General features: G+C 41.7%; 1 protein-coding gene across 2 annotated transcripts; it reads left to right on the forward strand.

Moving 5' to 3' along the window:
* The first annotated feature begins 13,572 nt into the window (after positions 1 to 13,572).
* LOC112240771 (TAR DNA-binding protein 43) lies at positions 13,573 to 25,528 on the forward strand. Of its 2 annotated transcripts, XM_042303570.1 has the most exons (6): positions 13,573 to 14,601; positions 23,036 to 23,199; positions 23,308 to 23,448; positions 23,557 to 23,727; positions 23,831 to 23,946; positions 24,812 to 25,528. In XM_042303570.1, the coding sequence occupies exons 1-6, from the start codon at positions 14,361 to 14,363 to the stop codon at positions 24,873 to 24,875; spliced, it is 897 nt and encodes a 298-aa protein (XP_042159504.1). In that variant the 5' UTR covers positions 13,573 to 14,360; the 3' UTR covers positions 24,876 to 25,528. The 2 variants fall into 2 exon arrangements, with proteins under 2 accessions (XP_042159504.1, XP_042159503.1); XM_042303569.1 differs by having other exon boundaries at positions 13,579 to 14,601; positions 23,831 to 25,528.
* Positions 25,529 to 25,796: the final 268 nt, after the last annotated feature.

Here is a 25,796-nt window from a genome sequence, read left to right on the forward strand (position 1 = left end):
GTGTTATTAATCTGAAAAATTGTAATTATTCGCCTACCTCCTCATGCCTTTTGCACACAATGTATATAGACTCCCCTTTTTTTTCTACTGTGTTATTGACTTGTTAATTGTTTGCTCCATGTGTAACTCTGTGTTGTCTGTTCACACTGCTATGCTTTATCTTGGCCAGGTCGCAGTTGCAAATGAGAACTTGTTCTCAACTAGCCTACCTGGTTAAATAAAGGTGAAATAAAAAAAATAAATTTTTTTTAAAAAAACAACAACTCAGGAACCTGTGGAATAACACTTGTTTAGGCCCTAAAACAACAAGTTACCCATTAATGATGAGATTCCAACGGGGTCAGGAGTCGCGGTCCTCGTTGAGGGTGGCCCAGCAGTGGTCAAGCACCAGCGCTGCCTTGGGATCAGAGGACATGGTCAGCTCCACCTCAAAGTGCAATGGCAGTCTCAGGTACCTCACCACTGGATAGTCCTCTTCCTGGTGGAACGTGTTATATGAGGCGTCTGAAACACAGAACAAGACAACCGGGGGTCGTGTTCAGTGGGCACCATCATTAAGAAAAGCTTGTTTATAATATCCTGTTGTGCCCCGATGAACACAAGCCATTTATAGCCAACACTACTGATAGCCACACCTGTAGATCTCAGAACGCAAGAGTAATATATCACAAGGCTTACATTTTTGGGAATGGTTTGGTAAAGGAGACCTTCCAAGATTCTTTTAGAGGCTAGGGGTCATTAGTCGACCAGTCCCAGTCTCTGCAAAAGGCTTGTTGTCACGCGGTCTGGTCAGGAAAGCCAATGTGCGAGTGATGTTGACCACATAGTAGCAGGAAACCTTTAACCTTAAAAGAGTATGCAACTTCAATAGGGGAAATATGCAACTTCAATAGGGGAAACTTCAAGCAGTGGAGTGGACACACTGGTAGTAGAGGCACATTTTCCCTGTATACAAAGTATTGAGCAATTGGTGAAGGAAAAAAAACACCCTATAACAGCTAATAGCTACAATTGTGATGCGTAATGCACTTACTGATATTCCTCCTCTGAAGACGTCGTGGCATTAAGCTTCACCTCAAGTTCATCTGGCAAGGAGATTTCATTTTTAAATACAGTATGAATTGTTGATAAACTATGTAGTAGAGGGTTATGCTTATTACAGCCTACAGAAGCAAACAGTCCATAAATACACAGTACCCATCACCTCAGGGTAATAGTCATTTTACCTTCCTGGTGGTGCCACAGGAGTTCACAGTGAAGTGGAAGTAGGCGACACGATAATCACTGTAGGTGGGACCACAGGCGGGTCGCTCAGGGTCAGCAGACCGGGGTTCAGACCGGGAGCAGACTCCACCTTCACCGCCAGCGCAGTCATCATTCCGTTAGAGAAACACTCTTGGAGGTGGGGGAGCAAAAGACAGGTAGCCATCAGACCTGGGTTCTGTATTTGTTACACTTAATTGAGCTTGCCGAGCACAGTAGAACCAATGGAATAGCACCAAATGTGCAAACCATGCCCATCTGGTTCTCCAGATTGAATTGAAGAATACACCTGAAGTCGTAAAATGTCTAACTAGTCATTTGTTATGCTAACTATCTAGCAAGAGGTTGCATAGCAACATCATCAACTTCCGGTTGACAGTGGAAGAGCTAGTACACGCGACTGAAAGCATACTGTTCGTTTACAGGTTGGAACAACCTATTTCGCATGTTTTTGCGGTCCTTTTTGGAACCCTATAAGCTTAAATTTTGCGGCATCCTGCAGCACATCTTGCGTGGTTCCGCATAATTCTATGGCACGTTATTTAAGTGTCAGCCAAGACGCAATTTACCACAATCTGCCACCATCTAGCACAAACGGTGGCTGCATAAGCTCAAAACTTTCAAAAGTAAGAACCACTGTACATCTGACAAAGTTATCAGATGTAACATTTAACTTAGGGAGGCTGCGAATTTTCGCAGCTTTTTGTTAAAAATCGCGCAACATTTCAGCGTCCTGCTACTCATGCCAGGAATATAGTATATGCATATGATAAGTGTGTGTGTATAGAAAACACTCTGAAGTCTCTAAAACTGGTTAAATCGTGTCTGTGGCTATAACAGAACGTGTTTAGGAGTCAAAATCCTTCGAAAAACTGGTCACAAAAAAATAAAAATAATATCCATCCGCCAGTCAATGTATTGCCTAAGGCGAAGGAAAATACTTATCAAGCCCCTGTAAACGCCTACAGCTTCCACACGATGTCGCCAATGCTGTCATTTTGGGCCTAGTTTATCCTTGGTTTGGAAACATGACGCATTTCCTTTCTTTGGGCTCACCACAGGATGTTTTGAAAGTGAAAACATGGACGATGATTTCAAGACTTGCTGCTATCGAATACAGATCGCCCCGTGATCAATCTAATAGACTATTAACGTTTATTAATACCTAAAGTTGGTTTAGAAAAGCAATTTGAAGTGATTTGTAAAAGTATATAGGTAACTTTTGTAATTTTAAAAAGTGACGTTGCGTCATGTAAAGGGGCATTTTTCTGGATCAGCCCGGTCTTCAGCAAATCACATTTTGGGTATACAATGACGGATTTAATCGGGAAAAAGACCCAATTGTGATGTTTATGTGACATATAGGAGTGCCAAGAAAGAAGCTCGTCAAAGGTAATGAATGTTTTATATTTTATTTCTGCGTTTTGGGTAGCGCCGGCTACCGCTAAATCTGTTGTTTTGTTGACGGTCTGGTATTCGGGGGGGGTGCATGCTATCAGATATTCGCTTCTCATGCTTTCGCCGAAAAGCATTTTACAAATCTGACTTGGTGGCTAGATTCACAACGAGTGTAGCTTTAATTCACTACCTTGCATTTGTGTTTTAATGAAAGTTTGAGTTTTATCAAAAACAATCAGTGGCGCTCTAAAATATCCGCTGATTTGATCCCGCCAGAGGAACATCCTCCCTAAGAAGATTTATTAACTGGTTGTGTCATCTAAAAAAACACTACTACTTTGTTCTCCTGTACCTCTTCTCCCTGCCTGTTTGTTCTTCTAGATTCTCCCATTCCATCTATGTCCCCATCTGTGGCAAATCCACCCTCGTCTCCTTTTCCACCAAAAAATGTGTACAGTCTTGTAGGTAGACTCATCACTGATCTTTTCACCTTCATCCATCTCAGACATACTCTCATCTGGGCTACCTGCACAGCCTACCTCAGTACAGATGTGCAGATCCACCAACCAAACGCACCACTACATTCACTTCCGAAACCAAATGTTTTGATCGAACACAACATCTTTTAAATAATAATAATTCAATGTCCAAAGTCAGATTCGGCACTCATCTGGTACGTTGTGATTCAAACTGTAGCCCAAATGAGCGTGCTCTGGTATCAATGCTCATCGGGAGTCCTCAACTTCAAAACTTTGTTTTCTACAGCAAAGCTGGCTTACCTTACGTATTCACTACTGCACTTGTTTATTGCAATTGAATGGTAAAAACACATCCAAGAAACACCCACATCAAACCACACCCCCAAGACAATTCTTGTTTGCCTTCAGTCATGGCCGTTAGCATTTCTTAATGAGCATTGATGAAAAACAAGAGCTGTGCTCGAATACCCATACTAACATACTGTATACTACATACTTAATGAGTATATACTGAATACTATATATTATTAGTTCATTTTAGTATACTGTAAACGAACAGTAGGCTTTCAATTGCGCGTACTAGCTTTTCACCTGTCTACCGGAAGTTGATGCTGTTGCTATGCAACCTCTTGCTAGCTATCTAGCATAACAAATGACTGGTTAGACATTATACGACTTCAGGTGTGTTCTTAAATTCAATCAGGAGTTCCAGAATGCGCTCATGAATTCAGAGCGTTGTCACATTGTCTGTTTGTAAATTCAGAGCAGAGTAGACAGCCAGAGCGAATTTACGAAAGCACCCGAATGTCCATTGAGAACGCACAATGACTTTACCATTTAGCTAAGCTCAGAATGACGGGAATAATCACATCAAACATTGGGTAGTTAGTTAGATAGCCTATAGTTATTATATTGTCAAGTTTGATCTATAAGTAGCCAACTAACGTTAGGTATCTAGCTAACAACATACCGGTACATACTGCTGTACTGATACGCTATGTGGTTCGTAAGACCAGTGTAGCTAACAAATTGTCAGCCAATATAACGTGTAAGTCAACTTAAAAATATATATATATTTCACCTTTATTTAACCAGGTAGGCTAGTTGAGAACAAGTTCTCATTTGCAACTGCGACCTGGCCAAGATAAAGCATAGCAGTGTGAACAGACAACACAGAGTTACACATGGAGTAAACAATTAACAAGTCAATAACACAGTAGAAAAAAAAGGGGAGTCAATATACATTGTGTGCAAAAGGCATGAGGAGGTAGGAGAATAATTAAAATTTTGCAGATTAACACTGGAGTGATAAATGATCAGATGGTCATCTACTGGTAGAGATATTGGTGTGCAAAAGAGCAGAAAAGTAAATAAATAAAAACAGTATGGGGATGAGGTAGGTAAAAATGGGTGGGCCATTTATGATAAACTATGTACAGCTGCAGCGATCGGTTAGCTGCTCAGATAGCAGATGTTTGAAGTTGGTGAGGGAGATAAAATTCTCCAACTTCAGCGATTTTTGCAATTTGTTCCAGTCACAGGCAGCAGAGAACTGGAACGAAAGGCGGCCAAATTAGGTGTTGGCTTTAGGGATGATCAGTGAGATACACCTGCTGGAGCGCGTGCTACGGATGGGTGTTGCCATCGTGACCAGTGAACGGAGATAAGGCGGAGCTTTACCTAGCATGGACTTGTAGATGACCTGGAGCCAGTGGGTCTGGCGACGAATATGTAGTGAGGGCCAGCCGACTAGAGCATACAACTTATTTAAAAAGTAATTACTTTATAACATTGCTCAACATTTTCTTAATATTTGTCATAATTAGTTAAAGCAATGAATTTGTATCCGCTCTCGTTGTACTTCGACTGCATATTTTCCGCCATTTTCAACAAACCTGGAAACGATGTGAAGCCACGCCCATTTCCTGAATAATTGCATTATTGGCCCTAAAGTCCACCTCTTGCTCCTACTTGAGACGCAGACGTCCCACCTAGAGCTCTGGAAATGCAAATGCGCTACGCTAAACGCTAATAGTATTAGTTAAAACGCAAACGTTCATTAAAATACACATGCTTGGTATTGAATTAAAGCTACACTCGTTGTGAATCCAGGCACCAAGTCAGATTTTTAAAATGCTTTTCGGCGAAAGCATGAGAAGCTATTATCTGATAGCATGTAACACCCCAAAAGACCCGTAGGGGATGTAAACAAAAGAATTAGCATAGTCGGCGCTACACAAACCGCACAATAAAATATAAAACATTCATTACCTTTGACCATCTTCTTTCTTGGCACTCCTTGATGTCCCATAATCAATACTGGGTCTTTCTTTCGATTAAATCGGTCCATATATAGCCTAGATATCGATCTATGAAGACTGTGTGATAAACGGAAAAAAATAGCGTTTCATAACGTAACGTCATTTTTTAAAAGTTAAAAAGTCGACGATAAACTTTCACAAAACACTTCGAAATACCTTTCTAATGCAACTTTAGGTATTACTACACGTTAATAAGCTATAAAAATCATCAGGAGGCGATGTAAATTCGATAGCTGGTCGTGTGGAAAAAATGTCCGGAAAAACACAGAGACGATGCATCAAGTTGGTGGTCGGAGGGAATCGGTTCCCTTTGGTCGGATCTACCAAGAATCAAATCAGAATCAAATGAGAAGACTCTATACATCCTGTGGAAGCTGTAGGTACTGCAACCTCGGCCTCATTTAATACGGTTCACCTTTAACAATGGGTTGAAGTGGCGCATGGATATTTTTTTCCATCTCCAGTGATCAGATTTTCCTGCGCTTTTCGATGAAACAGACGTTCTGTTATAGTCACAGCCGTGATTTAAACAGTTTTAGAAACGTCTGAGTGTTTTCTATCCACACATACTAATCATATGCATATACTATATTCCTGGCATGAGTAGCAGGACGCCAAAATGTTGCGCGATTTTTAACAGAATGTTCGAAAAAGTAGGGGGTAGGCTTAACAGGTTTAAATAGTGTCCTCTTCGTGTATTCCTCATATTTTGGCTAATTTAGTACGACCTCCTGGAACATTTGGCATACTAAATATATCCATAGTATTTTTTTAATTCTATTTTATTTCACCTTCATTTAACCAGTTAGGCTAGTTGAGAACAAGCTCTCATTTACAACTGCAACCTGGCCAAGATAAAGCAAAGCAGTTCGACACATACAACAACACAGAGTTACAGATGGAATAAACAAACATACAGTCAATAATACAGTAGAAAAAGTCTATATACACAGTGTGTGCAAATAAGGAAAGGATAATGGAGGTAAAGCAATAAATAGGCCATGGTGGCGAAGTAATTACAATATAGCAATTAAACACTGGAATGATAGATGTGCAGAAGATGAATGTGCAAGTAGAGATACTGGGATGCAAAGGAGCAAGATAAATAAATAAATAAATACAGCAAGGGGATGAGGTAGTTGGATGGGCTACTTACAGATGGGCTATGTACAGGTGCAGTGATCTGTGAGCTTCCAAAAAATGTTTTAAATAATAATGTTAAACAACATTCTACAGGTTGAATGATTAGTGTTTCCAGCTGATCCCATTCCTCACTTGAACCCCATGTAAAGCGATGTGTTCGACAGTACATGTCTTGTTTGTCTTCCTGCCAGCAGATTATGTTTTCCCACTCTCAGCCTCTCTGATGGAATGTCTCCACCTTCCACCTCCGTGCGCCCAATACCCAAAATGTGAATTTGAAGGCTGGCACCCTGAGCCTGAGCTGGTGTGGCTGGACAGTAAAGGAGTCAATCTCAAATGTGAAAACTGTTCAAGGGTGTGTAGATTTTAACTAGGCACTGTATACCCATTGCTTCTTGAAGAAAACAAGCACACATTAACTGGTAAAAATGAAGTTGTCATTGAGATGTTTATTTTGATAAGTAAATTCATACTATTTCATCCTTCCACTAAACCTGGTTGTTAGTTCCATCAGTTAGGTTTCTAGAGAAGCAGACTTGTTGTTCATTGTATTTGCAAATAAATTCATTAAAAATCCTACAATGTGATTTTCTGGATTTTTTTTCTCATTTTGTCTGTCATAGTTGAAGTGTACCTATGATGAAAATTACAGGCCTCTCTCATCTTTTTAAGTAGGAGAACTTGCACAATTGGTGGCTGACTAAATACTTTTTGCCCCACTGTATTTACGATATCATATGGAGACAGAAACAAAACTTTTACCTTATAAGTAGACATAATTGCAAATGATTGATTAAATCCTTCCAATAGAAATAAAAATATAGTTAAGAATTTAACTTTAATTAAATGAGCTGACTCTTCACATGGGATGATTTCGCTGAACAACAAAAGAAAGGGAACATTGAATAATCCCCAATGAGCCATCACATCTCCCAAAAACATTTTCAACATACATCTGTAAAATGATAGCCTAGAAACTAAAGCTTTGATTGTCTTCCTCTCAAGCTTCCATGTCTTCTCCCTGGACCTCCTCAATGTGCAGCTCTTGAACATCAGACTCTGAGCCCTCATTTTCACTTGCTGAGGATGGCTCGTTGTCAGGCTCAAAAAGCCTCAAATTTGTCCGGATGGCCACCAATTTTTCAACCCTTGGTCAGCCTGTTGTGTGCTTTGGTGTGTGTGTTTCCAAACAAGGACCAGTTGCGCTCTGAGGCGGCTGATGTTGGTGGGATTTGGAGGATGATGGAGGCAACAGGGGAAAGAGCCTCAGATCCACAAAGTCCCTTCTACCAGGTGGCTGATGAGATATGTTGGCACGCCTGCCATATTGCATTTCCATCCCAAAGCCCTTGCTTGGAAGTGTACTTTGCCAGACTGCCAAGAACCTTGCCCTCATCCAGGCCAAGGTGGCGAGACACGGTAGTGATGACACCACAGGTCTTGTTGATCTCTGCACCAGACAGGATGTTCTTGCCAGCATACTTGGGGTCCAACATGTACGCTGCGGCGTGTATGGGCTTCAGGCACAAGTCTTCACGCTTTTTGATGTATTTCAGAACTGCAGTTTCCTCTGCTTGGAGCAACAGTGAAGTGGGCAGGGCAGTACGGGTTTCTTCTCTTACATCTGCAAGCAGAGTCTGAACATCAGACAGGGTGGCATGGTCTCCCTCAATCTGTGCAATGGCTACTGCTATAGGTTTCATGAGTTTCAGGCTGCTTACCACTGTGGTAAACCGTGGGGTGCTGGGTTGAGCGTGCAGAGATTAATACAGACACTGGGAGGTTTTAGTCAGCAAACACGACTTTACTTGGCCATAAAATAAACATTACAAAGAAAATCACGTAGGTTTGACTCAGTCGTTATTTTCAGCGTTAGCTCTGTGTCGATCTCGCCCGGTTCTCTCCCACGGTGTGCCACAGTGCTCCTTTGATGTGGCACTTTCCCCTAATTACCTCCACTTGGAGCCATCCGTGTCGGGGTGCCCAGCTCATGTACTCACAGTAGAGGGAGCCAATGTTGCAGTACGTACCTCCCCTCTATTACCACCCCCCGGGGAAGACCTCCCAAGGTACCACACCACTCTCCCCCAAAATACATCATCCAGGAGGATCCTCTTGATGGGGCTGTCCATATCGGCAGACTGTTATATGGACATTTCTTGGAGAGACTCCTTCCCCTCCAGGAGACTGTCAAACATGATGATAACACCACCCCAACAGGTGTTGCTGGGCAGCTTAAATGTGGTGCTCTTATTCTTCTCACTTTGCTTGGTGAGGTAGATTGCTGCTATAACTTGATGACCCTTCACATACCTAACCATTTCCTTGGCTCTCTTGTAGAGTGTATCCATTGTTTTCAGTGCCATGATGTCCTTGAGGAGCAGATTCAATGCATGAGCAGCACAGCCAATGGGTGTGATGTGAGGGTAGGACTCCACTTTCAACCAAGCAGCCTTCATGTTCACAGCATTGTCTGTCACCAGTGCATAGACCTTCTGTGGTCCAAGGTCATTGACTGCCTTCAGCTCATCTGCAATGTAGAGACTGGCGTGTCTGTTGTCCTTTGTGTCTGTGCTCTTGTAGAATACTGGTTGAGGGGTGGAGATGATGTAGTTAATTATTCCTTGCCCACAAACATTCAACCACCCATCAGAGATGATTGCAATACAGTCTGCTTTCTCTATGATTTGCTTGACCTTCACTAGAACTCTGTTGAACTCTGCATCCAGCAAATGAGTAGATAAAGCATGTCTGGTTGGAGGGGTGTATGCTGGGCGAAGAACATTCAGAAATCTCTTCCAATACACATTGCCTGTGAGCATCAGAGGTGAACCAGCTGCATACACAGCTCGAGCAAGACATTCATCAGCATTTCTCTGACTACGTTCCTCCATCGAGTCAAAAAAACTTCTGATTCCAAGAGGACCATGAGCTGTTGCAATCGATAAGATGTTTGATGCGTCATTTTCACCGCAAAATAGAAGTAGAGGGGCTTTTGTCAGAGGTTGCTTGTTGTGAGCGCTGAGGGAACTTTATGTACTTGGCCAGATTATTCTGCATCTTTGTAGCATTCTTCACATATGATTTGGCAAAGTATTTGCAAATAGACACAACTGTTCCTTCTACATTTGCTGCAGTGAAATGTTTCCACACATCAGATAGTGCCCGTGGCATTTTCCTGTAAAGATTATAAAAACCCAAATACAATTCCATGTAGATATAAATAGTTCAGCAGTTAGATTAAACAACTCCTTTGTAAGATACATGTTTTAAAATGAAACAGGTGAATAAACACTCCTTAGTTAGGAGGCTCAAGCAAGCTAAAACCCACATGGTAGCAAAAACAAACTAACAGAAATTGTTAACAAGTTAGAAATTATTTCAACACACTTTGCTGTAGGCTACTATTTACTAGTTAACAAAAAATAATTAATGTCATATAAAATATGTTCCCCCCCACCCAGTATTGTAATCAAAACTTACCAGGAATCATGTAGTCCTTGGCTCAGACAGTGTAGTAGTGTGGGCTCAATAGCATCTCATTAGTGTGCAAGATCTTGAGAATCAGCTGTACATGTGATGGAAGAATGCACTGTGCATGCAGAAGGTTGCAATTCCATTGAATTGGGGATAGTTTAACCAAAATATGCCACAAGACCTAGTATTGCCTTGTGTATCCCACAAAAAAAGGTTCACTGTTATAAGCTAACTTTTTTGATGAATTTAAGCAAAATTCCCCAAATTACCAGGCTTAACTTCCCATGAAAAGGTAGAATCGAGTGGATTTGGGCCATTGCTGGGATGATTATGGCCCCAAAATGGCAGCTTTGGCTCAGTTCAGGCTGCCTGATCAGGGCCAAATGACTCGGGCCTAGTCTATACTGTCATTCATTTTGGATTTGGGTCGGATCAGGCTGCCAGACCTGGGTCAGCAGTTTTAGACCTGGCATGCTAGAATCAGGCCAGATGTGTGCCAGACGTTTGTGCTACCTGGGTAGAGATGACGTGCAGGATTTTGCAGGGATGTGTAGTCTTGCATGATATCTACTTTTCGAATATGAGAGTAAATTAAGCCGAATACAGGAATGAAAGTCATTTTGACCGAGAGAGATTTACACGGTTATCAAGATGTCACGCCTACATAAACACAGATCTTCCCCTATGGGAAAAATGAATGTTGGAAAAAACATTTGAACCATTTCTGTGTTTGACTACTGGGTTTGATGGGTATTAAGACTCATCCACTGTGGGCTGAATTCAATTTACGGTACAAACTTTAATTGAGGAAACATCATTTTTTGAACTCCCTCACCTACAAAAAAATTGCACTAAACCACTCACTGGCAGTCTGTATGGATATTTTTACCCCCACCCACAATATTCCTTTTGGGGATATTTTTGTTTTCATCCCGCTCAGTAGGTGGCGGCAATACACCTTTTTGGGTGTAGTCTACCAATGGCAGCTTTGGAAGAAGAAGAAGGCAAGCAAAATTGACATTTTACCTGATTTATGATGTACTACAAACCCATGGCAGGATTAGACAGATGGGTATACAGATAAGATTTGTGGCGGTTGAGGGGAAGGTGGAGGAGAACGAGGCAGTTGTTGTAGGGTACTATGGGTAAATAGCCCCTGCCTCCCCTGTAATTCACATTAAGACCACAAGATGTCATCTAATTATTTTCCCAATAGTGAGGCTGAGATCATGAGGGAGAAGGACACAGCTAGCACAGTGGATCTGGGCCGATTCCGGCTGAGAGTCAGGGCACTCAGCTGAGAGTCAGACTCGGTCAACGTCATGTAGCCCGAGTCTGGGCCGCCTTCAGCAGTATTACTTATGGCTAGGATGTGGGGATTGAGTTTGGGACGATTCTGTTGTGAGTTATCTGGCCCAATGTATTACTTGGGGCTCGGGACGATTCTGTTGTGAATTATCTGGCCCAAATGTATTACTTGGGGCTCGGGACGATTCTGTTGTGAGTTATCTGGCCCAAATGTATTACTTGGGGCTCAGGGCGATTCTGTTGAGTTATCTGGCCCAAATGTATTACTTGGGGCTCGGGCTGATTGTGGCTAATCTCTGGCAGATGATTACACGGGTTGCTTGATATAATTAACATTTATTTATTTATTTTCCCATATTTTCTCATTGTTTCTGTGATATTTCTTATTTAAGAGTCCTGTTTAAGTAGTATTTTAGTATTTATATACTTTGTGCATATTGATAAGCATTAAAAATAGGGCCTCCCGAGTGGCGCAGCGGTCTAAGACACTGCAGCAAACTGAGTTGCTACAGATGCTGGTTCGATACCTGTGCCAGCCGTGACCAGGAAACCCATGAGGAGATGCACAATTGGCCCAGCATTGTACGGGTTAGGGGAGAGCCCTGCCGGGCAGGATGTCCCTGTCCCATCACGCTGCCGGAGCAGCTCCTGTGGTGGGCCAGGCACACGGTCACAAAGGCTGCATTCCAGACACTTTAAGGACACACCTTCAGCCCTCAAATTAAGTGGATACTTCTGATGATGTATCATGACATCTGACAAGTTTACACTTGCAGGGTGAGGGAGGAAGAAATTAATTTTAAATGGACTGCCTTTGCCCGGAAATTCATCACTCGTTGACAATTGTGTTTTCAGCCACCGGGTGCTTTATGTGCGCTACAGTCAATCATGATTGCATGTTTACTTATATTAACTATATAATTATTCATATACACATACTGTATGATAGGTAGCAAATTAATTTGCTAACTAACATTAGCCTGCCTAGCTACTTCTGAAGAAGGAAAATGTTTTATTTCTACAATTTCCAAAAGCTAAACAAACAAAAACATCATTATTTTTATGAGATGTGTCTGTGCATTAGTAGCACAATTTCTAACTTATTTACATTCGTTTTTACTTGCACTTGTTTGTTGACTACAATGACTGGAACAAACTGCAAATATCACTGAAGATGGAGACTCATCTCTCTCACTAACTTTAAGCACCAGCTGTCAGAGCAGCTCACAGATCACTGCACCTGTACATAACCCATCTGTAAATAGCCCAGCTAACTACATTATCACCATACTGTTATTTATTTTGCTCCTTTGTACCCCAGTATTTCTACTTGCACATTCATCTTCTGCATCTATCACTCCAGTGTAAATTGTAATTATTTCGCCACTATGGCCTATTTATTGCCTTATCTTCCTTATCCTTCCTCATTTGCACACACTGTATATAGACTTTAAAAAAATATTTTATCATTTTTATTATTGACTATATGTTTGTTTATTCCATGTGTAACTCTGTGTTGTTGTTTGTGTTGTACTGCTTTGCTTTATCTTGGCCAGGTCGCAGTTGTAAATGGGAACTTGTTCTCAACTAGCCTACCTACCTGGTTAAATAAAGGTGAAATTTAAAAATGTAAAATATAAAAATATTGAAGTTGAGGTTTTAAAGTTGTTTTAAAGTTTTCGCAGACTTTTCTTGGCGGATGTTACAATCGTCACAAATTGAATTATGGAGAGTTTCAGGACCCGGAGTGGACATTATTGTACACTCGCAAACTCAACTAAAAACAAGGGCTGAGGGGCTTACTTTGCAAACTTCCCTTGCTTAGCTAATCATTTGGACCACCCTCCATGATGGCGACGGGGATTCCCCCAAGGGCATAAGGCGAGGGTAAGTGGACAAGGGTGTGTCTTTTAAGTGTTTGGACCGCATCCGGGAGTTGCAGCGATGGGACAAGACAATTGGGATATGACAAAAAGGGTGTGAAAAAAAATATTTCAATTATTTTAAAAACTTGTGGATTAGTATAATTTGTATGTAATTAAATGTATACAAAATGTAAATGAATGTATACAAAATTGTATGTAACTTTGTATACTTTTATTTAAAAATGCATCGGGCGCTTATGGGGGGATTCTGGTAAAATGCCGGCAAAGTCTGCTGAATTCCGGTAGACTGAAACGGTCTGAGGTACTTGGGCCGATTCTGGTCAGTCATTCATTTTGATTCCTGGCCAATTCCTCGTTGTTGGGGAGATACATGATATTCGTTTAAAGAGTATATTAAGTAGAACGTAATTAGATACAGGCTAAAATATGCAATATTTTTTAAAGAGAAACGGCGCTGGCAGACAGGATTTAGTTCACCCCGGTCTCTGGCCCACACTCCAGTACAGGAGGGTGCGGTAATGCACCATACCTTTGGACGCCAACCACCGATGAACCCCACCGAAGAAGCGGCCATTTTGTTAGACGTTTGACGGCTAGGGAGATTAGCTGACGCCTTTCGTATTGTTTTTTTTACCTTACCCTCACAAATTGGAGGTGTAATTACACTGGTTCTTATAATTGATCAAGTATAATTTATTTTGCGAACAGGGTCGACCTCGTTTTTAAAAACGTAAAGAAATTGGGCAATATTTTGTGTATCATATTCGTGCGAGATCCTGCTAACCATTCATGTTGCAAGCGTGTGCGGTGTTTATTAGCCAGGAACACAGGGCCTTTTCAGCTCTCATGGCCACCATCTATCGATTTTTTTAAACAGCTGTCTGCCCCGTGAACGCACAAATTAGCAAAACTTTTATCTTTCACCCAATTTGTATTACCCAAATTAGATTAGAGACTCCTTGGAATATCGCTTTGCTAGCTGGTTTTGCTAGCTAATCGACAGAACCCCGCGTGCGCCATTAGCTGTGAACGTGAATTAGCAATTAGCTAGCTTGCTAACTACTTCCTAATCTAACTTCGAGACCATGGCAGAGTTGTACATTCGCGTGGCAGAGGACGAAAACGAAGAGCCAATGGAGATCCCATCGGAGGATGATGGGACTGTTTTGCTGTCAACGGTTGCAGCCCAGTTTCCCGGAGCGTGCGGCCTACGTTACAGGAACCCTGTGTCTCAGTGCATGCGAGGCGTCCGTCTAGTTGAGGGTATCTTGCATGCACCTGAGAATGACTGGGGTAGTCTGGTGTACGTCGTCAACTACCCAAAAGGTAAGGTGTGTTTTCGTTTAGAGGCAACGTTGGTAGTTAACGTTAGCTCGCCAAATGTAGCTGCATGGTTGCTGGTACCCGTACTATCTAGCTAGTTAACGTTACTTGCTAATGTTAGCTAGCAACTAGACCAATATGTACTCGTAAGGAGTCTAACTTTACCCCCTTGGTCCACTGACCTTGTTATTTTCAGAAGTAGACTCGATCTGGCAGCCAAATACATCTACATGAGTCGATTCTCAATTGTGATACGGTTCTAGAAATACAAAGCCCTTTACTTTAATTTTACAAAAGCAAAATACACACTCATAACTGTATTTATCACAATTGTACCCGACAGTATTTTTCAGTGACAACACGTTTATGGCGTCGTCCTTCCTTGACACGCAGGTATTTGGAACGCTAGGTAGCCAATTCGCACAGGTGGTCCCGCTATGTTCGGTCTGCCGTAACACGCGCTGTAATGGAACATGGCCATGTTGGAACACTCGCATGTTGATTTGAACCAATTCTATTAATTTGGCGCCAGGTCGAAAAGCATTAAACATTTATGGCAATTTAGCTTGCTGTTGGTGGCTAATTTGTCCCGGGATAAAAATATTGGGTTGTTATTTTGCCTGAAATGCCACAACTGACTGGAGTGTAAAAAAAGAGACTCCCTTTTTCTGGACCCTGTCTTTAAAAGATACTTTGTAAAAATCCAAATAACTTCACAGATCTTCATTGTAAAGGGTTTAAACACGGTTTCCCATGCTTGTTCAATTTATTTGTATTTTTTATTTCACCTTTATTTAACCAGGTAGGCAAGTTGAGAACAAGTTCTCATTTACAATTAAGACCTGGCCAAGATAAAGCAAAGCAGTTCGACACATACAACAACACAGAGTTACACATGGCGTAAAACAAACATACAGTCAATAATACAGTAGAAAAATAAGTCTATATACAATGTGAGCAAATGAGGTGAGATAAGGGAGGTGAAGGCAAAAAAAAAGGCCATGGTGGTGAAGTAAATACAATATAACAAGTAAAACACTGGAACGGTAGATTTGCCGTGGAACAATGTGTGAAGTAGAAATAATGGAGCAAAATAAATAAATACAGTAGGGGAAGAGGTAGTTGTTTGGGCTAAATTATAGATGGGCTATGTACAGGTGCAGTAATCTGTGAGCTGCTCTGACAGCTGGTGCTTAAAGCTAGTGAGGGAGATGTGTTTCCAGTTTGAGATTTTTGTAGTTCATTCCAGTCATTGGCAGCAGAGAACTGGAAGGAGAGGCGGCCACTGGAAGAATTGGTTTTGGGGGTGACCAGAGAGCTATACCTGCTGGAATGAGTGCCACAGGTGGGTGCTGATATTGTGACCAGCGAGCTGAGATAAGGGGGTACTTTACCTAGCAGGGTCTTGCAGATGACCTGAAGCCAGTGGGTTTGGCGACAAGTATGAAGCGAGGTCCAGCCAGCGAAAGCATACAGGTCGCAGTGGTGGGTAGTATATAGGGCTTTGGTGACAAAACGGATGTTACTGTGATAGACTGCATCCAATTTATTGAGTAGGGTATTGGAGGCTATTTTCTAAATGACATTGCCGTAGTCGAGGATCGGTAGGATGGTCAGTTTTTCGAGGGTATATTTGGCAGCATGAGGGAAGGATATTTTGTTGCCAAATAGGAAGCCAATTCTAGATTTAATTTTGGTTTGGAGATGTTTGATGTTAGTCTGGAAGGAGCGTTTACAGGCTAACCAGACACCTAGGTATTTGTAGTTGTCCACATATTCTAGGTCAGAACCGTCCAGAGTAGTGATGCAGGCAGGTGCAGGCAGCGATCGAAGAGCATTTGGTTTTACTTGTGTTTAAGACCAGTTGGAGGCCACGGAAGGAGAGTTGTAATGGCATTGAAGCTCGTCTGGAGGGTTGTTAAGTGTCCAAAGAAGGGAAGGAACCATAAACAATTAATGAACATGCACCTGTGGAAAGTCGTTAAGACACTAACAGCTTACAGACGGTAGGCAATTAAGGTCACAGTTATGAAAACTTAAGACACTAAAGAGGCCATTCTACTGACTGGAAAACACCAAAAGAAAGATGCCCAGGGTCCCTGCTCATCTTCCTGAACGTGCCTTAGGAATGCTGCAAGGAGGCATGAGGACTGCAGATGTGGCCAGGGCAATAAATTGCAATGTCCATACTGTGAGACGCCTGAGACAGGATGGACAGCTCATCGTCCTCGCAGTGGCAGACCACGTGTAACAACACCTGCACAGAATCGGTACATCCGAACATCACACCTGCGGGACAGGTACAGGATGGCAACAACAACTGCCTGAGTTACACCGGGAACGCACAATCCCTCCCATCAGTGCTAAGACTGTCCGCAGTAGGCTGAGAGAGGGCTTGTAGGCCTGTTGTAAGGCAGGTCCTCACCAGACATCACCGGCAACAACGTCACCTATGGGCACAAACACACCGTCACCGGACCAGACAGGACTGGCAAAAAGTGCTATTCACTGACGAGTCACGGTTTTGTCTCACCAGGTGTGATGGTCGTATTCGCGTTTATTGTCGATGGAATGAGCGTTACATCGAGGCCTGTAGTCTGGAGTAAGATCAAGGTGGAGGGTCCGTCATTGTCTGGGGCGGTGTGTCACAGCATCATCTTACTGCGCTTGTTGTCATTGCAGTCAATCTCAACGCTGTGCGTTACAGGGAAGACACCCTCCCTCATGTGGTACCCTTCCTGCAGGCTCATCCTGACATGAACCTTCAGCATTACAATGCCACCACCTTTGTTCAGGGACACATTCAATTTTTGTTAGTCACATGTCTGTGGAACTTGTTCAGTTTGTCTCAGTTGTTGAATGTTATGTTTACAAATATTTACACACGTTAAATTTGCTGGAAATAAATGCAGTTGACAGTGAGAGGATGTTTCTTTTTTGGGGGGGTTTATGTAAATATATTTTGCAACGTGTCTGGTATGGTCAACATGTAACGCTAACCCTATAAAGGTGCGTCAATTTAACGTATTGAAAATCACTTCTGTAATAATGAAAGATAATGTCCTTTAAAGGCCTGATTGGTGGAGTGCTGCCAAAATGGTTGTCCTTCTGAAAGGTTCTCCAATCTCCGCAAAGGAACTCCGGAGCTCTGTCAGAGTGACCGTCGGGTTCTCGGTCAGTTCCCTGACCAAGGCCTTTTTCCTCCGATTGCGCAGTTTGGCTGGGCGGCTACCTCTAGGATAAGTCTTGGTGATTCCAAACCTCTTAATTTAAGAATGTTGGAGGCCACTGTGTTCTTGGGGTCCTTCAATGCTGCAGCAAGTTGTAGAAACAAATCAAGGATGATCAATGGAAACCGGATGCACCTGAGCTCAATTTTGAGTCTCATAGCGAGGGTCTGAATACTTCAAAATCATTTTTTGCTTTGTCATTATAGGATAACATCTGTAGATTTGTATTTATCAATTTTAGAACAAGGCTGTAACGTAAAAGTCAAGGGATCTGAATGCTTTCAGAATGCGCACTGTACATCTGAAATATCTGTCTCATTGTTCTTTCTGTGACAGGTCTGCGGCCTACGGTACAGTAACCCCGTGTCTCAGTGCATGCGACAGATCTTTGCTTGCACTGGGTGAAGTCTGTTTTTTTTGGGGAGCAACATGCACCTTCTAGTAACATGTTACAAATGCAGACTCACAAATGGCAATATTTATTCTTGACTTTTAATTGTGAAAGTAAGTCTAGTCTCGTCTTCCCTTGCTAGAAAGTTGGCTAAACACAAGTCTATTAGCTTCCCACATTACCATGTGAAATAATCTGATTTATAATGAAATAATATGCCCTGCCAATTTTTTATACTTGCCTGTGTAACTTATCCCGATTTGATATGCTGCAATGTTTTCGCATATCAGATCAGTCCATTTCAGTCCATTTTTAGCCACGGAGGGGGGGAAGCATAACAATTTCAGTCACAGTTCATATAAGGAAATCAGTCAATTGAAGTAAATTAATTAGTCCCTAATCTATAGATTTCACTTGACTGGGATTACACACATGGATCTGTTGGTCACAGATACCTTTTTAAAAATGTAGGTGCGTGGAACAGAAAACCTGTCAGTGTCTGGTGTGAACACCATTTTCCTCATGCAATGTGACAAATCTCCTTCGCATAGAGTTGATTAGACTGTTGATTGTGGAACGTTGTCCCACTCCTTCAATGGCTATGCAAATATTTGGGATATTTCTGGGAATTGGAACACGCTGCCGTATGCATCTATCCAGAACATCCCAAACATGCTCAATGGGTGACACGTCTGGTGTGTATGCAGGCCATGGAAGAACTGGGATATTTTCAGCTTCCAGAAATTGTGTTCAGATCCTTGTGACATTGGGCCGGGCATTATCATGCTGAAACATGAGGTGATGGTGGCAGATGAATGGCACGACAATGGGCCTCAGGATCCCCTCACGGTATCTCTGTGCATTCAAATTGCCATCAATAAAGTGCACTTGTGTGTTGTCTTTTATGCCTGCCATAATCCCACCGCTAGTTTATACCATAATCCCACCGCCACCGTGGGGCACTCTTTTCACAACGTTGAATTCAGCAAGCTGCTTGTCCACACAATGCCATACATGTCTGCGGTTGTGAAGCGGGTTGGACGTACTGCCAAATTCTATCAAATTACATTGGAGGCGGCTTATGGTAGAGAATAGAGGTCTACCAATTATGAATTTTTTTCAGCGTCGATACCAATTATTGGAGGACCAAAAAAAGCCGATACCAGTTAATCGGCCGTTTCTATAAAAAAAAAGTATTTTTTTTTTTTACATTTATATATATTTTTTTGTAATAATGACAATTACAACAATACTGAATGAACACTTATTTTAACTTAATATAATACATCAATAAAATCAATTTCGCCTCAAATAAATAATGAAACATGTTCAATTTGGTTTAAATAATGCAAAAACAAAGTGTTGGAGAACAAAGTAAAAGTGCAATATGTGCCATGTAAGAAAGCTAACGTTTAAGTTCCTTGCTCAGTACATGAGAACATATGAAAGCTGCTGGTTCCTTTTAACATGAGTCTTCAATATTCCCAGGTAAGAAGTTTTAGGTTGTAGTTATTATAGGAGTTAACCTTTCTAGGACACACGTTCCGCTAGTGGAACCCCTCGACAACATTCTGCTGAAAAGGCAGCGAGCTAAATTCAAAAATTATTTTTTAGAAATATGTAACTTTCACACATTAACAAGTCCAATACAGCAAATGAAAGATAAACATCTTGTTAATCTACCCATCGTGTCCGATTTAAAAAAATATATATATATATATTGTGTAACATGATATCCTATGAAGATCAAATGTTAGTGATTAATTTATCTATTTCTGTTTTTTGTGACTCCTATCTTTGGCTGGGAAAATGGCTGTGTTTTTTTGGACTTGGCGGTGATCTAACATAATCATATATATTTTTGTTGTAAAGCCTCATATATATATATATATATATATATATACATATATACATAAAACAATATGTCCTCGTGTATAGCATCCCCTGACATGTAGCGAACAAAAGTCTATGCTTCTCGGCCCTCACAGCTAATGTCCATTTGGAGTGCATAAGGTGGGGAGTTTGAGGAGTCCAGTCAGTTTCCTCTTGATTGCTAGCTACATCATCAATTCTTAGTTTCAGTGTTATCTGACAAAGGTGTTGATGTGAGTTTGTGCCTCTGCCCCTCCACACATTGTTTTCACCATATCAATTGCGGCCTGTAATATAAACGTTTCTGGAATAGTGTGTGGTTTCATAGCGTCGCTGGCCTAACCATTTACCGTGGAAATGATTCAAGTGCAACGGTCAAGTGCGGCCTTTCCCGCGCTCTAAGGGCGCTCTCTGGTTGAATTTTTAACTTTAAAATTTTTTTGAATAATTTGCATTTCGATTTAAGATTAACCACATTACAAATATTTTCTGAGACAAAGACGGTATTAAATGTATTTTATTTTTTATCCTAGGATTTGGACATTTTCCCGCAACCCCATTTTCATATGCCGCTGCAATACTTATTAGCAATTCAATGTCACATCGATCTTACTCTGGTAGGAGGAATATCTTCCGCCAAAAGCAAATATGAAGACTCCTATTTTCCCGGTTTTCACAAAAAAGGCTGTCCCACGGAGTTGAATGCTCTGAGCACGGCACTTGCTTTACATTTTGGCTCATATCGCGTATATTTCATAACTTACGGTATTGTGATTTTTAGACATGGAAAATCGATTTGTTTACTGCTGATTTTTGTAGGTTTCTCATAGTGTCCATTGTATGTTGCATCACCTATCACCCTACAAATAGCCTAGAATAACATGATCACTTATAAAAAATTACAAATAAAGTCAACTTTTTAGGGGATACACTGGGTGAAAATGGGCTTTGGTGATGACATTTCACTTATGTTATAAAGTACATTTTACTAAGAAAAATGTGATTCTTAATGTTCTGAATCGTTCAGTTGGATCTTTCTCTAACATATTTATTTTATTTTACCTTTATTTAACTAGGCAAGTCAGTTCAGAACAAATTCTTATTTTCAATGACGGCCTAGGAACAGTGGGTTAACTGCCTGTTCAGGGGCAGAACGACAGATTTGTACCTTGTCAGCTCGGGGATTTTAACTTGCAACCTTTCGGTTACTAGTCCAACACTCTAACCACTAGGCTACCCTGCCGCCCCATATCAAAAAGTTAGATTTCGTAACCTAATGCATCTGATAATAAGCAACAAGCTCTCTTGACAGCGGTGCTGCTTTCTCACACTTTTGAGGATTTGACATGTTATGGTGGTCATCAGCAAAGTTGTTAAAGCGGGTCTCAAAAAGCTACATTCACACGAAACCAGCTGAATTAAATGTAAAAGGCTTTGAAAATAAAAAAGCTTGCAGTGTGCTCTTGACATTTCAGAGATATGCTTGTTTATGGGAGATCTAAAAAATAATAGGAATTTTGCACTATATGAAGTGTATACTAAAATGTGTATCTTACCTCTGTTTTATGGCCTCGAAGAAGGATGAGTTCAACTGTGATTTCTGTTAGTTTTGCCTTAATTCTCGCACAGCTTTCAGCCTAGCTGACGCAATGCTATTTTCCTGATTTTTCTTTTTCTGGCTTCCCGTTGATTTAGTCACCCTAATTGTGGCCATCCTACATGGGTAAAAATTAGATTTGGACCACTGGTTTTCTTGGAGTATCTAAACATATCGGTCAAAAATGTTTTTGGGGCCTCCCGGGTGGCGCAGCGGTCTAATGCGGAGCTTGTGGGATCGCTATAGAGCCAGATTCAATCCCATGAGGCAGCGCACAATTGGCCCAGCTTCGTCCGGGTTAGGGGAGGGTTTGGCCAGCTGGATTTTCTTGTCCTATCGCCCTTGAACGGCTCCTTGTGGCAGGCTTGGGCGCCTGCAAGCTGAGTTCGGTCATCAACGGCTGGCTTCCGTGTTAAGCAAGCAGTGCACCTTGGCAGAGTTGTGTTTCGGAAGACGCATGGCTCTCGACCTTCGCCTCTCCCGAGTCCGTACGGGAGTTGCAGCAATGGGACATGACTGTAACTACCTTTTTGGATATCACGAAATTGGGGTGAAAAAGCGGTAAAGACAGCCAAAAATAAGGTTATAATGTTTGGTTTGTTTGAACAGTGATGCGATTTTATATATTATAGCAATGCCAAAAAAGAATTAAATATTATTTAATGCCAAGCTAAACCGAGACAGCAATCTTGAAGTTGATTAGCTTCCCACATCGCCATTTGAAATATTCAGATTTATAATGAAATAATATGCCCTGGCAAATATTCATATACTTGCCGGTGTAATCTACAACATTATCCCAATTTGATAAGCTGCTTCAATATATCCCCTCCATCAGCTAAAATAGAATATTCTCATGATTTGGTTGCAGAGAAAAAGCGCAAGCTGTTTTTACCAATAGCCTGGAATCTATAGTTATTACTTTTGGAGGGATTCTAAATAAGGCTACAATGTCTGGTTTATTGTTTGAACAGTCACTGAGATAAAATGTATTTATCAATGCAAAATAGTTTACTCTGATGCATAGCCTATAGGACAGATCAAGGAACCAAGTGAGCTTCATTGCCTACACAATGCTGCCATGGCTATGCAAGGAATGAGATTTTACCATTTTCATGTGGTATGTGAGTACGTAGAATGTCGGAGCGCACTACAGCGACATTGCTACGCGTTAGGCGTAGCTCCGTAGGGTTTGTCTCCATAGGGTATACTAGCTAGATCTACCTAACATTTATATTTCTTAGTTTGTTTAGGCCAATGACCAAGTATTTTAACATTGTTCCTCCTCCTGATTTTGTCTTATCACTGTATCATAATGTCATACAACATTTTGCATTCCTGTGTCAGATAACAAAAGGAAAATGGATGAAATGGATGCTGCCTCTGCGGTTAAAATGAAGAGGAGTATTGAGAAAACATCAGACCTCATTATCCTTGGTTTGCCTTGGAAAACATCTGAGCAAGATTTGAAAGACTACTTCGCCACTTTTGGAGAAGTCATCATGGTGCAGGTAACCCAACCTAATCAACATTTTGTTGAGTGGTTGATGTACTTCATGGAGGTAGCATGCATGTCAATAATCATACCTCTCTCTCGCTCTCTCTGTCTCTCTCTGCAGGTCAAAAGAGATGTTAAGACTGGGAACTCAAAGGGTTTTGGTTTTGTTCGGTTCACTGAGTACGAGACTCAATCCAAAGTGATTTCTCAGCGACACATGATTGACGGAAGATGGTGTGACTGCAAACTACCCAACTCTAAGGTATTTAATCAATGTTTAGGAGTACCTGCTTATTTGAATCTCAATTGTGTTCTATTCCCAGTTCAGGTAAAATATTTAAGTGCTTTCACTCTTTTATTGTCATGGTAGGCAGGTCCCGATGAGCCCATGCGCAGCCGTAAAATCTTTGTTGGCCGCTGCACAGAGGACATAACCACTGATGAGCTCCGGCAGTTCTTCATGCAGTATGGCGAGGTCACTGATGTCTTCATTCCCAAACCCTTCCGGGCTTTCGCCTTTGTGACTTTCGCAGATGACCAGGTATGTTTTTCGATGGCTGTTGCTCAACCTGTGGTGTGCAGATTATATTCTGGTTGGTTTGCTTGTTGAATCATCTCCTACACCCACCCCCCTCTCTGTCTAGGTTGCTTCAGCCCTGTGCGGAGAGGACCTGATCATCAAGGGTGTCAGCGTGCACATCTCTAACGCTGAGCCTAAGCACAATAATAGTAGGCAAATGATGGATCGTGGGGCTGGTGCGTTCGGGGGCCAGGGCTATGGCGGTGGTCGTGGAGGGATAGGGAGCAGTGGCAGTAGCGGGGTGAATTTCGGGGGGCTTAGCCTTAACCCAGCCATGATGGCCGCCGCTCTGCAGAGCAGCTGGGGCATGATGGGTATGCTTGCTAACCAGCAGGGTCAGACCAATTCGGCAGGTACCGCCGCTGCCGGGCAGACCAGTGCCACCCGGGATCAGAGCCAGGCCTATAGTTCTAATAGCACAAGTTACAGCAGCCCCAGCTCAGCTAGCCTAGGGTGGGCTGCAGGCACCAACTCTGCCTCCGGCAGTGGCTTCAGCTCTGGATTTGGCACCTCTATGGAGTCAAAATCATCAGGTTGGGGAATGTAGAAAACTTTGATTTAAAGTCCTATTTCTAGATTTATCTGGTAAGTATTTTGAGGGGCAAGAAAGAGTTAGTCATATCTTATGTCCCTGCTATTTAAAACTATATTGCCTTTCATTTTGTTAAAGAAGACATTTGACTATTCATATGTTTGTGTGTGTGACTAATTCTGTAGGAAATGAGTGCACAGAGTGGTTGAAGTGTATAGTTCTTTAGGGGTAAACTGCTACACTACATGTCTTTTTTTTTTCCTTGAGAAAAAGTTATTTAGTTTAAGACGTGACATGATGACTCTGCATGCTAAGTAGATATTTCTGAGATGCACGAGTATCACGAAAGCCCCCCTAAACCACCTGTATATGGTCTTGAATTGGGCTTGAGGTTTAATCTCTGTATGCAGTTGATTGTCTTTTTTGTTTGCCGTTTTATGGAAAGCCTTCATGAAAATCTCTTCAACAGTTAACTCTTCTTCTTTTTTTGTTGTTGTTGAATTTCCTGGAAAGAAGCCCCTCATTGGCAGCAATGTTTGACCAAACTCAGTATCAGTACCCCTCTTCCCATGTGTAAATGCTTTGCCATCGAAAGACACAGCTTCACTCTGCATATACTGTTAGACTGTGGGTGTTGTCTTTATCTCCCCTTTTTATGGATCAAAACATCTTGTCTGCTTTATCACTTGAGAACAAAGCGATTGGTAGTGGCCAAAGAGTGAGAGACTGAGTGGGAAAAGCAGTGTGTAAAGGACTGGTTGTGCGATGCTGAAGAGACAGATGTCTGCGAGAGTTGAGAAGAACCTGTGGCTTTGTGCGAGTGTGTTCCATATGACCATCAAAAGGACATTCATCGTATCTTGAGATCCCGAAGGTCTCCTTTCTCTATTTCTATCAAGCTTAATCTTGAACACAATGGAATGTTTAGTGCTATGAATATTTGTATCCTTTCTTGCTGTCTGATTTGACGTGGATGCTGTATGGTGTGTATGCTTCATTTTCTTCTTGTTCCTACCCCTTTCTGTGTGAAAATGTGACCTGCTGTTGGTGATTGTCTGTGTTGAGAGCACTGGGGGAGCTTGGAGGATTGTGAACTCGGTGTGTCTTTAAGAGGGTGAAGTGGCAAGCGTTTGACGAGCTATTGACATTTTGTGTTATAGTGTTTTTGAATGCATTTTATATGTTTTGTGAATCAAAGGGAATTCTCAAATAAAACAAAATTTGACTAGGTATGTTGCCTACCTGACAGTAATTTAGTTTAAACATTTTGGACTGTTAACATTAATTGAACTGCGAACACTTTAATTCGCATGTATAGGAACCTTGGACACTGCCGGCTCAGGTTTACATCAAAACCCCAGAGTGAAGTCAATTTTCGGGAAGCTGAAGACTGGCGTTTGATGCACTGTTGGTTGGGGGCAGGCAACAAGCCAATAGTGGAGATGCTGCAGAATGCCTTATGTTTGAAAAGGGACTTCTTCGCCCCACTAACAAGACC

The sequence above is a fragment of the Oncorhynchus tshawytscha genome, linkage group LG22 (assembly GCF_018296145.1).
Source record: "Oncorhynchus tshawytscha isolate Ot180627B linkage group LG22, Otsh_v2.0, whole genome shotgun sequence".
Taxonomy (NCBI): Eukaryota; Metazoa; Chordata; class Actinopteri; order Salmoniformes; family Salmonidae; genus Oncorhynchus; species Oncorhynchus tshawytscha.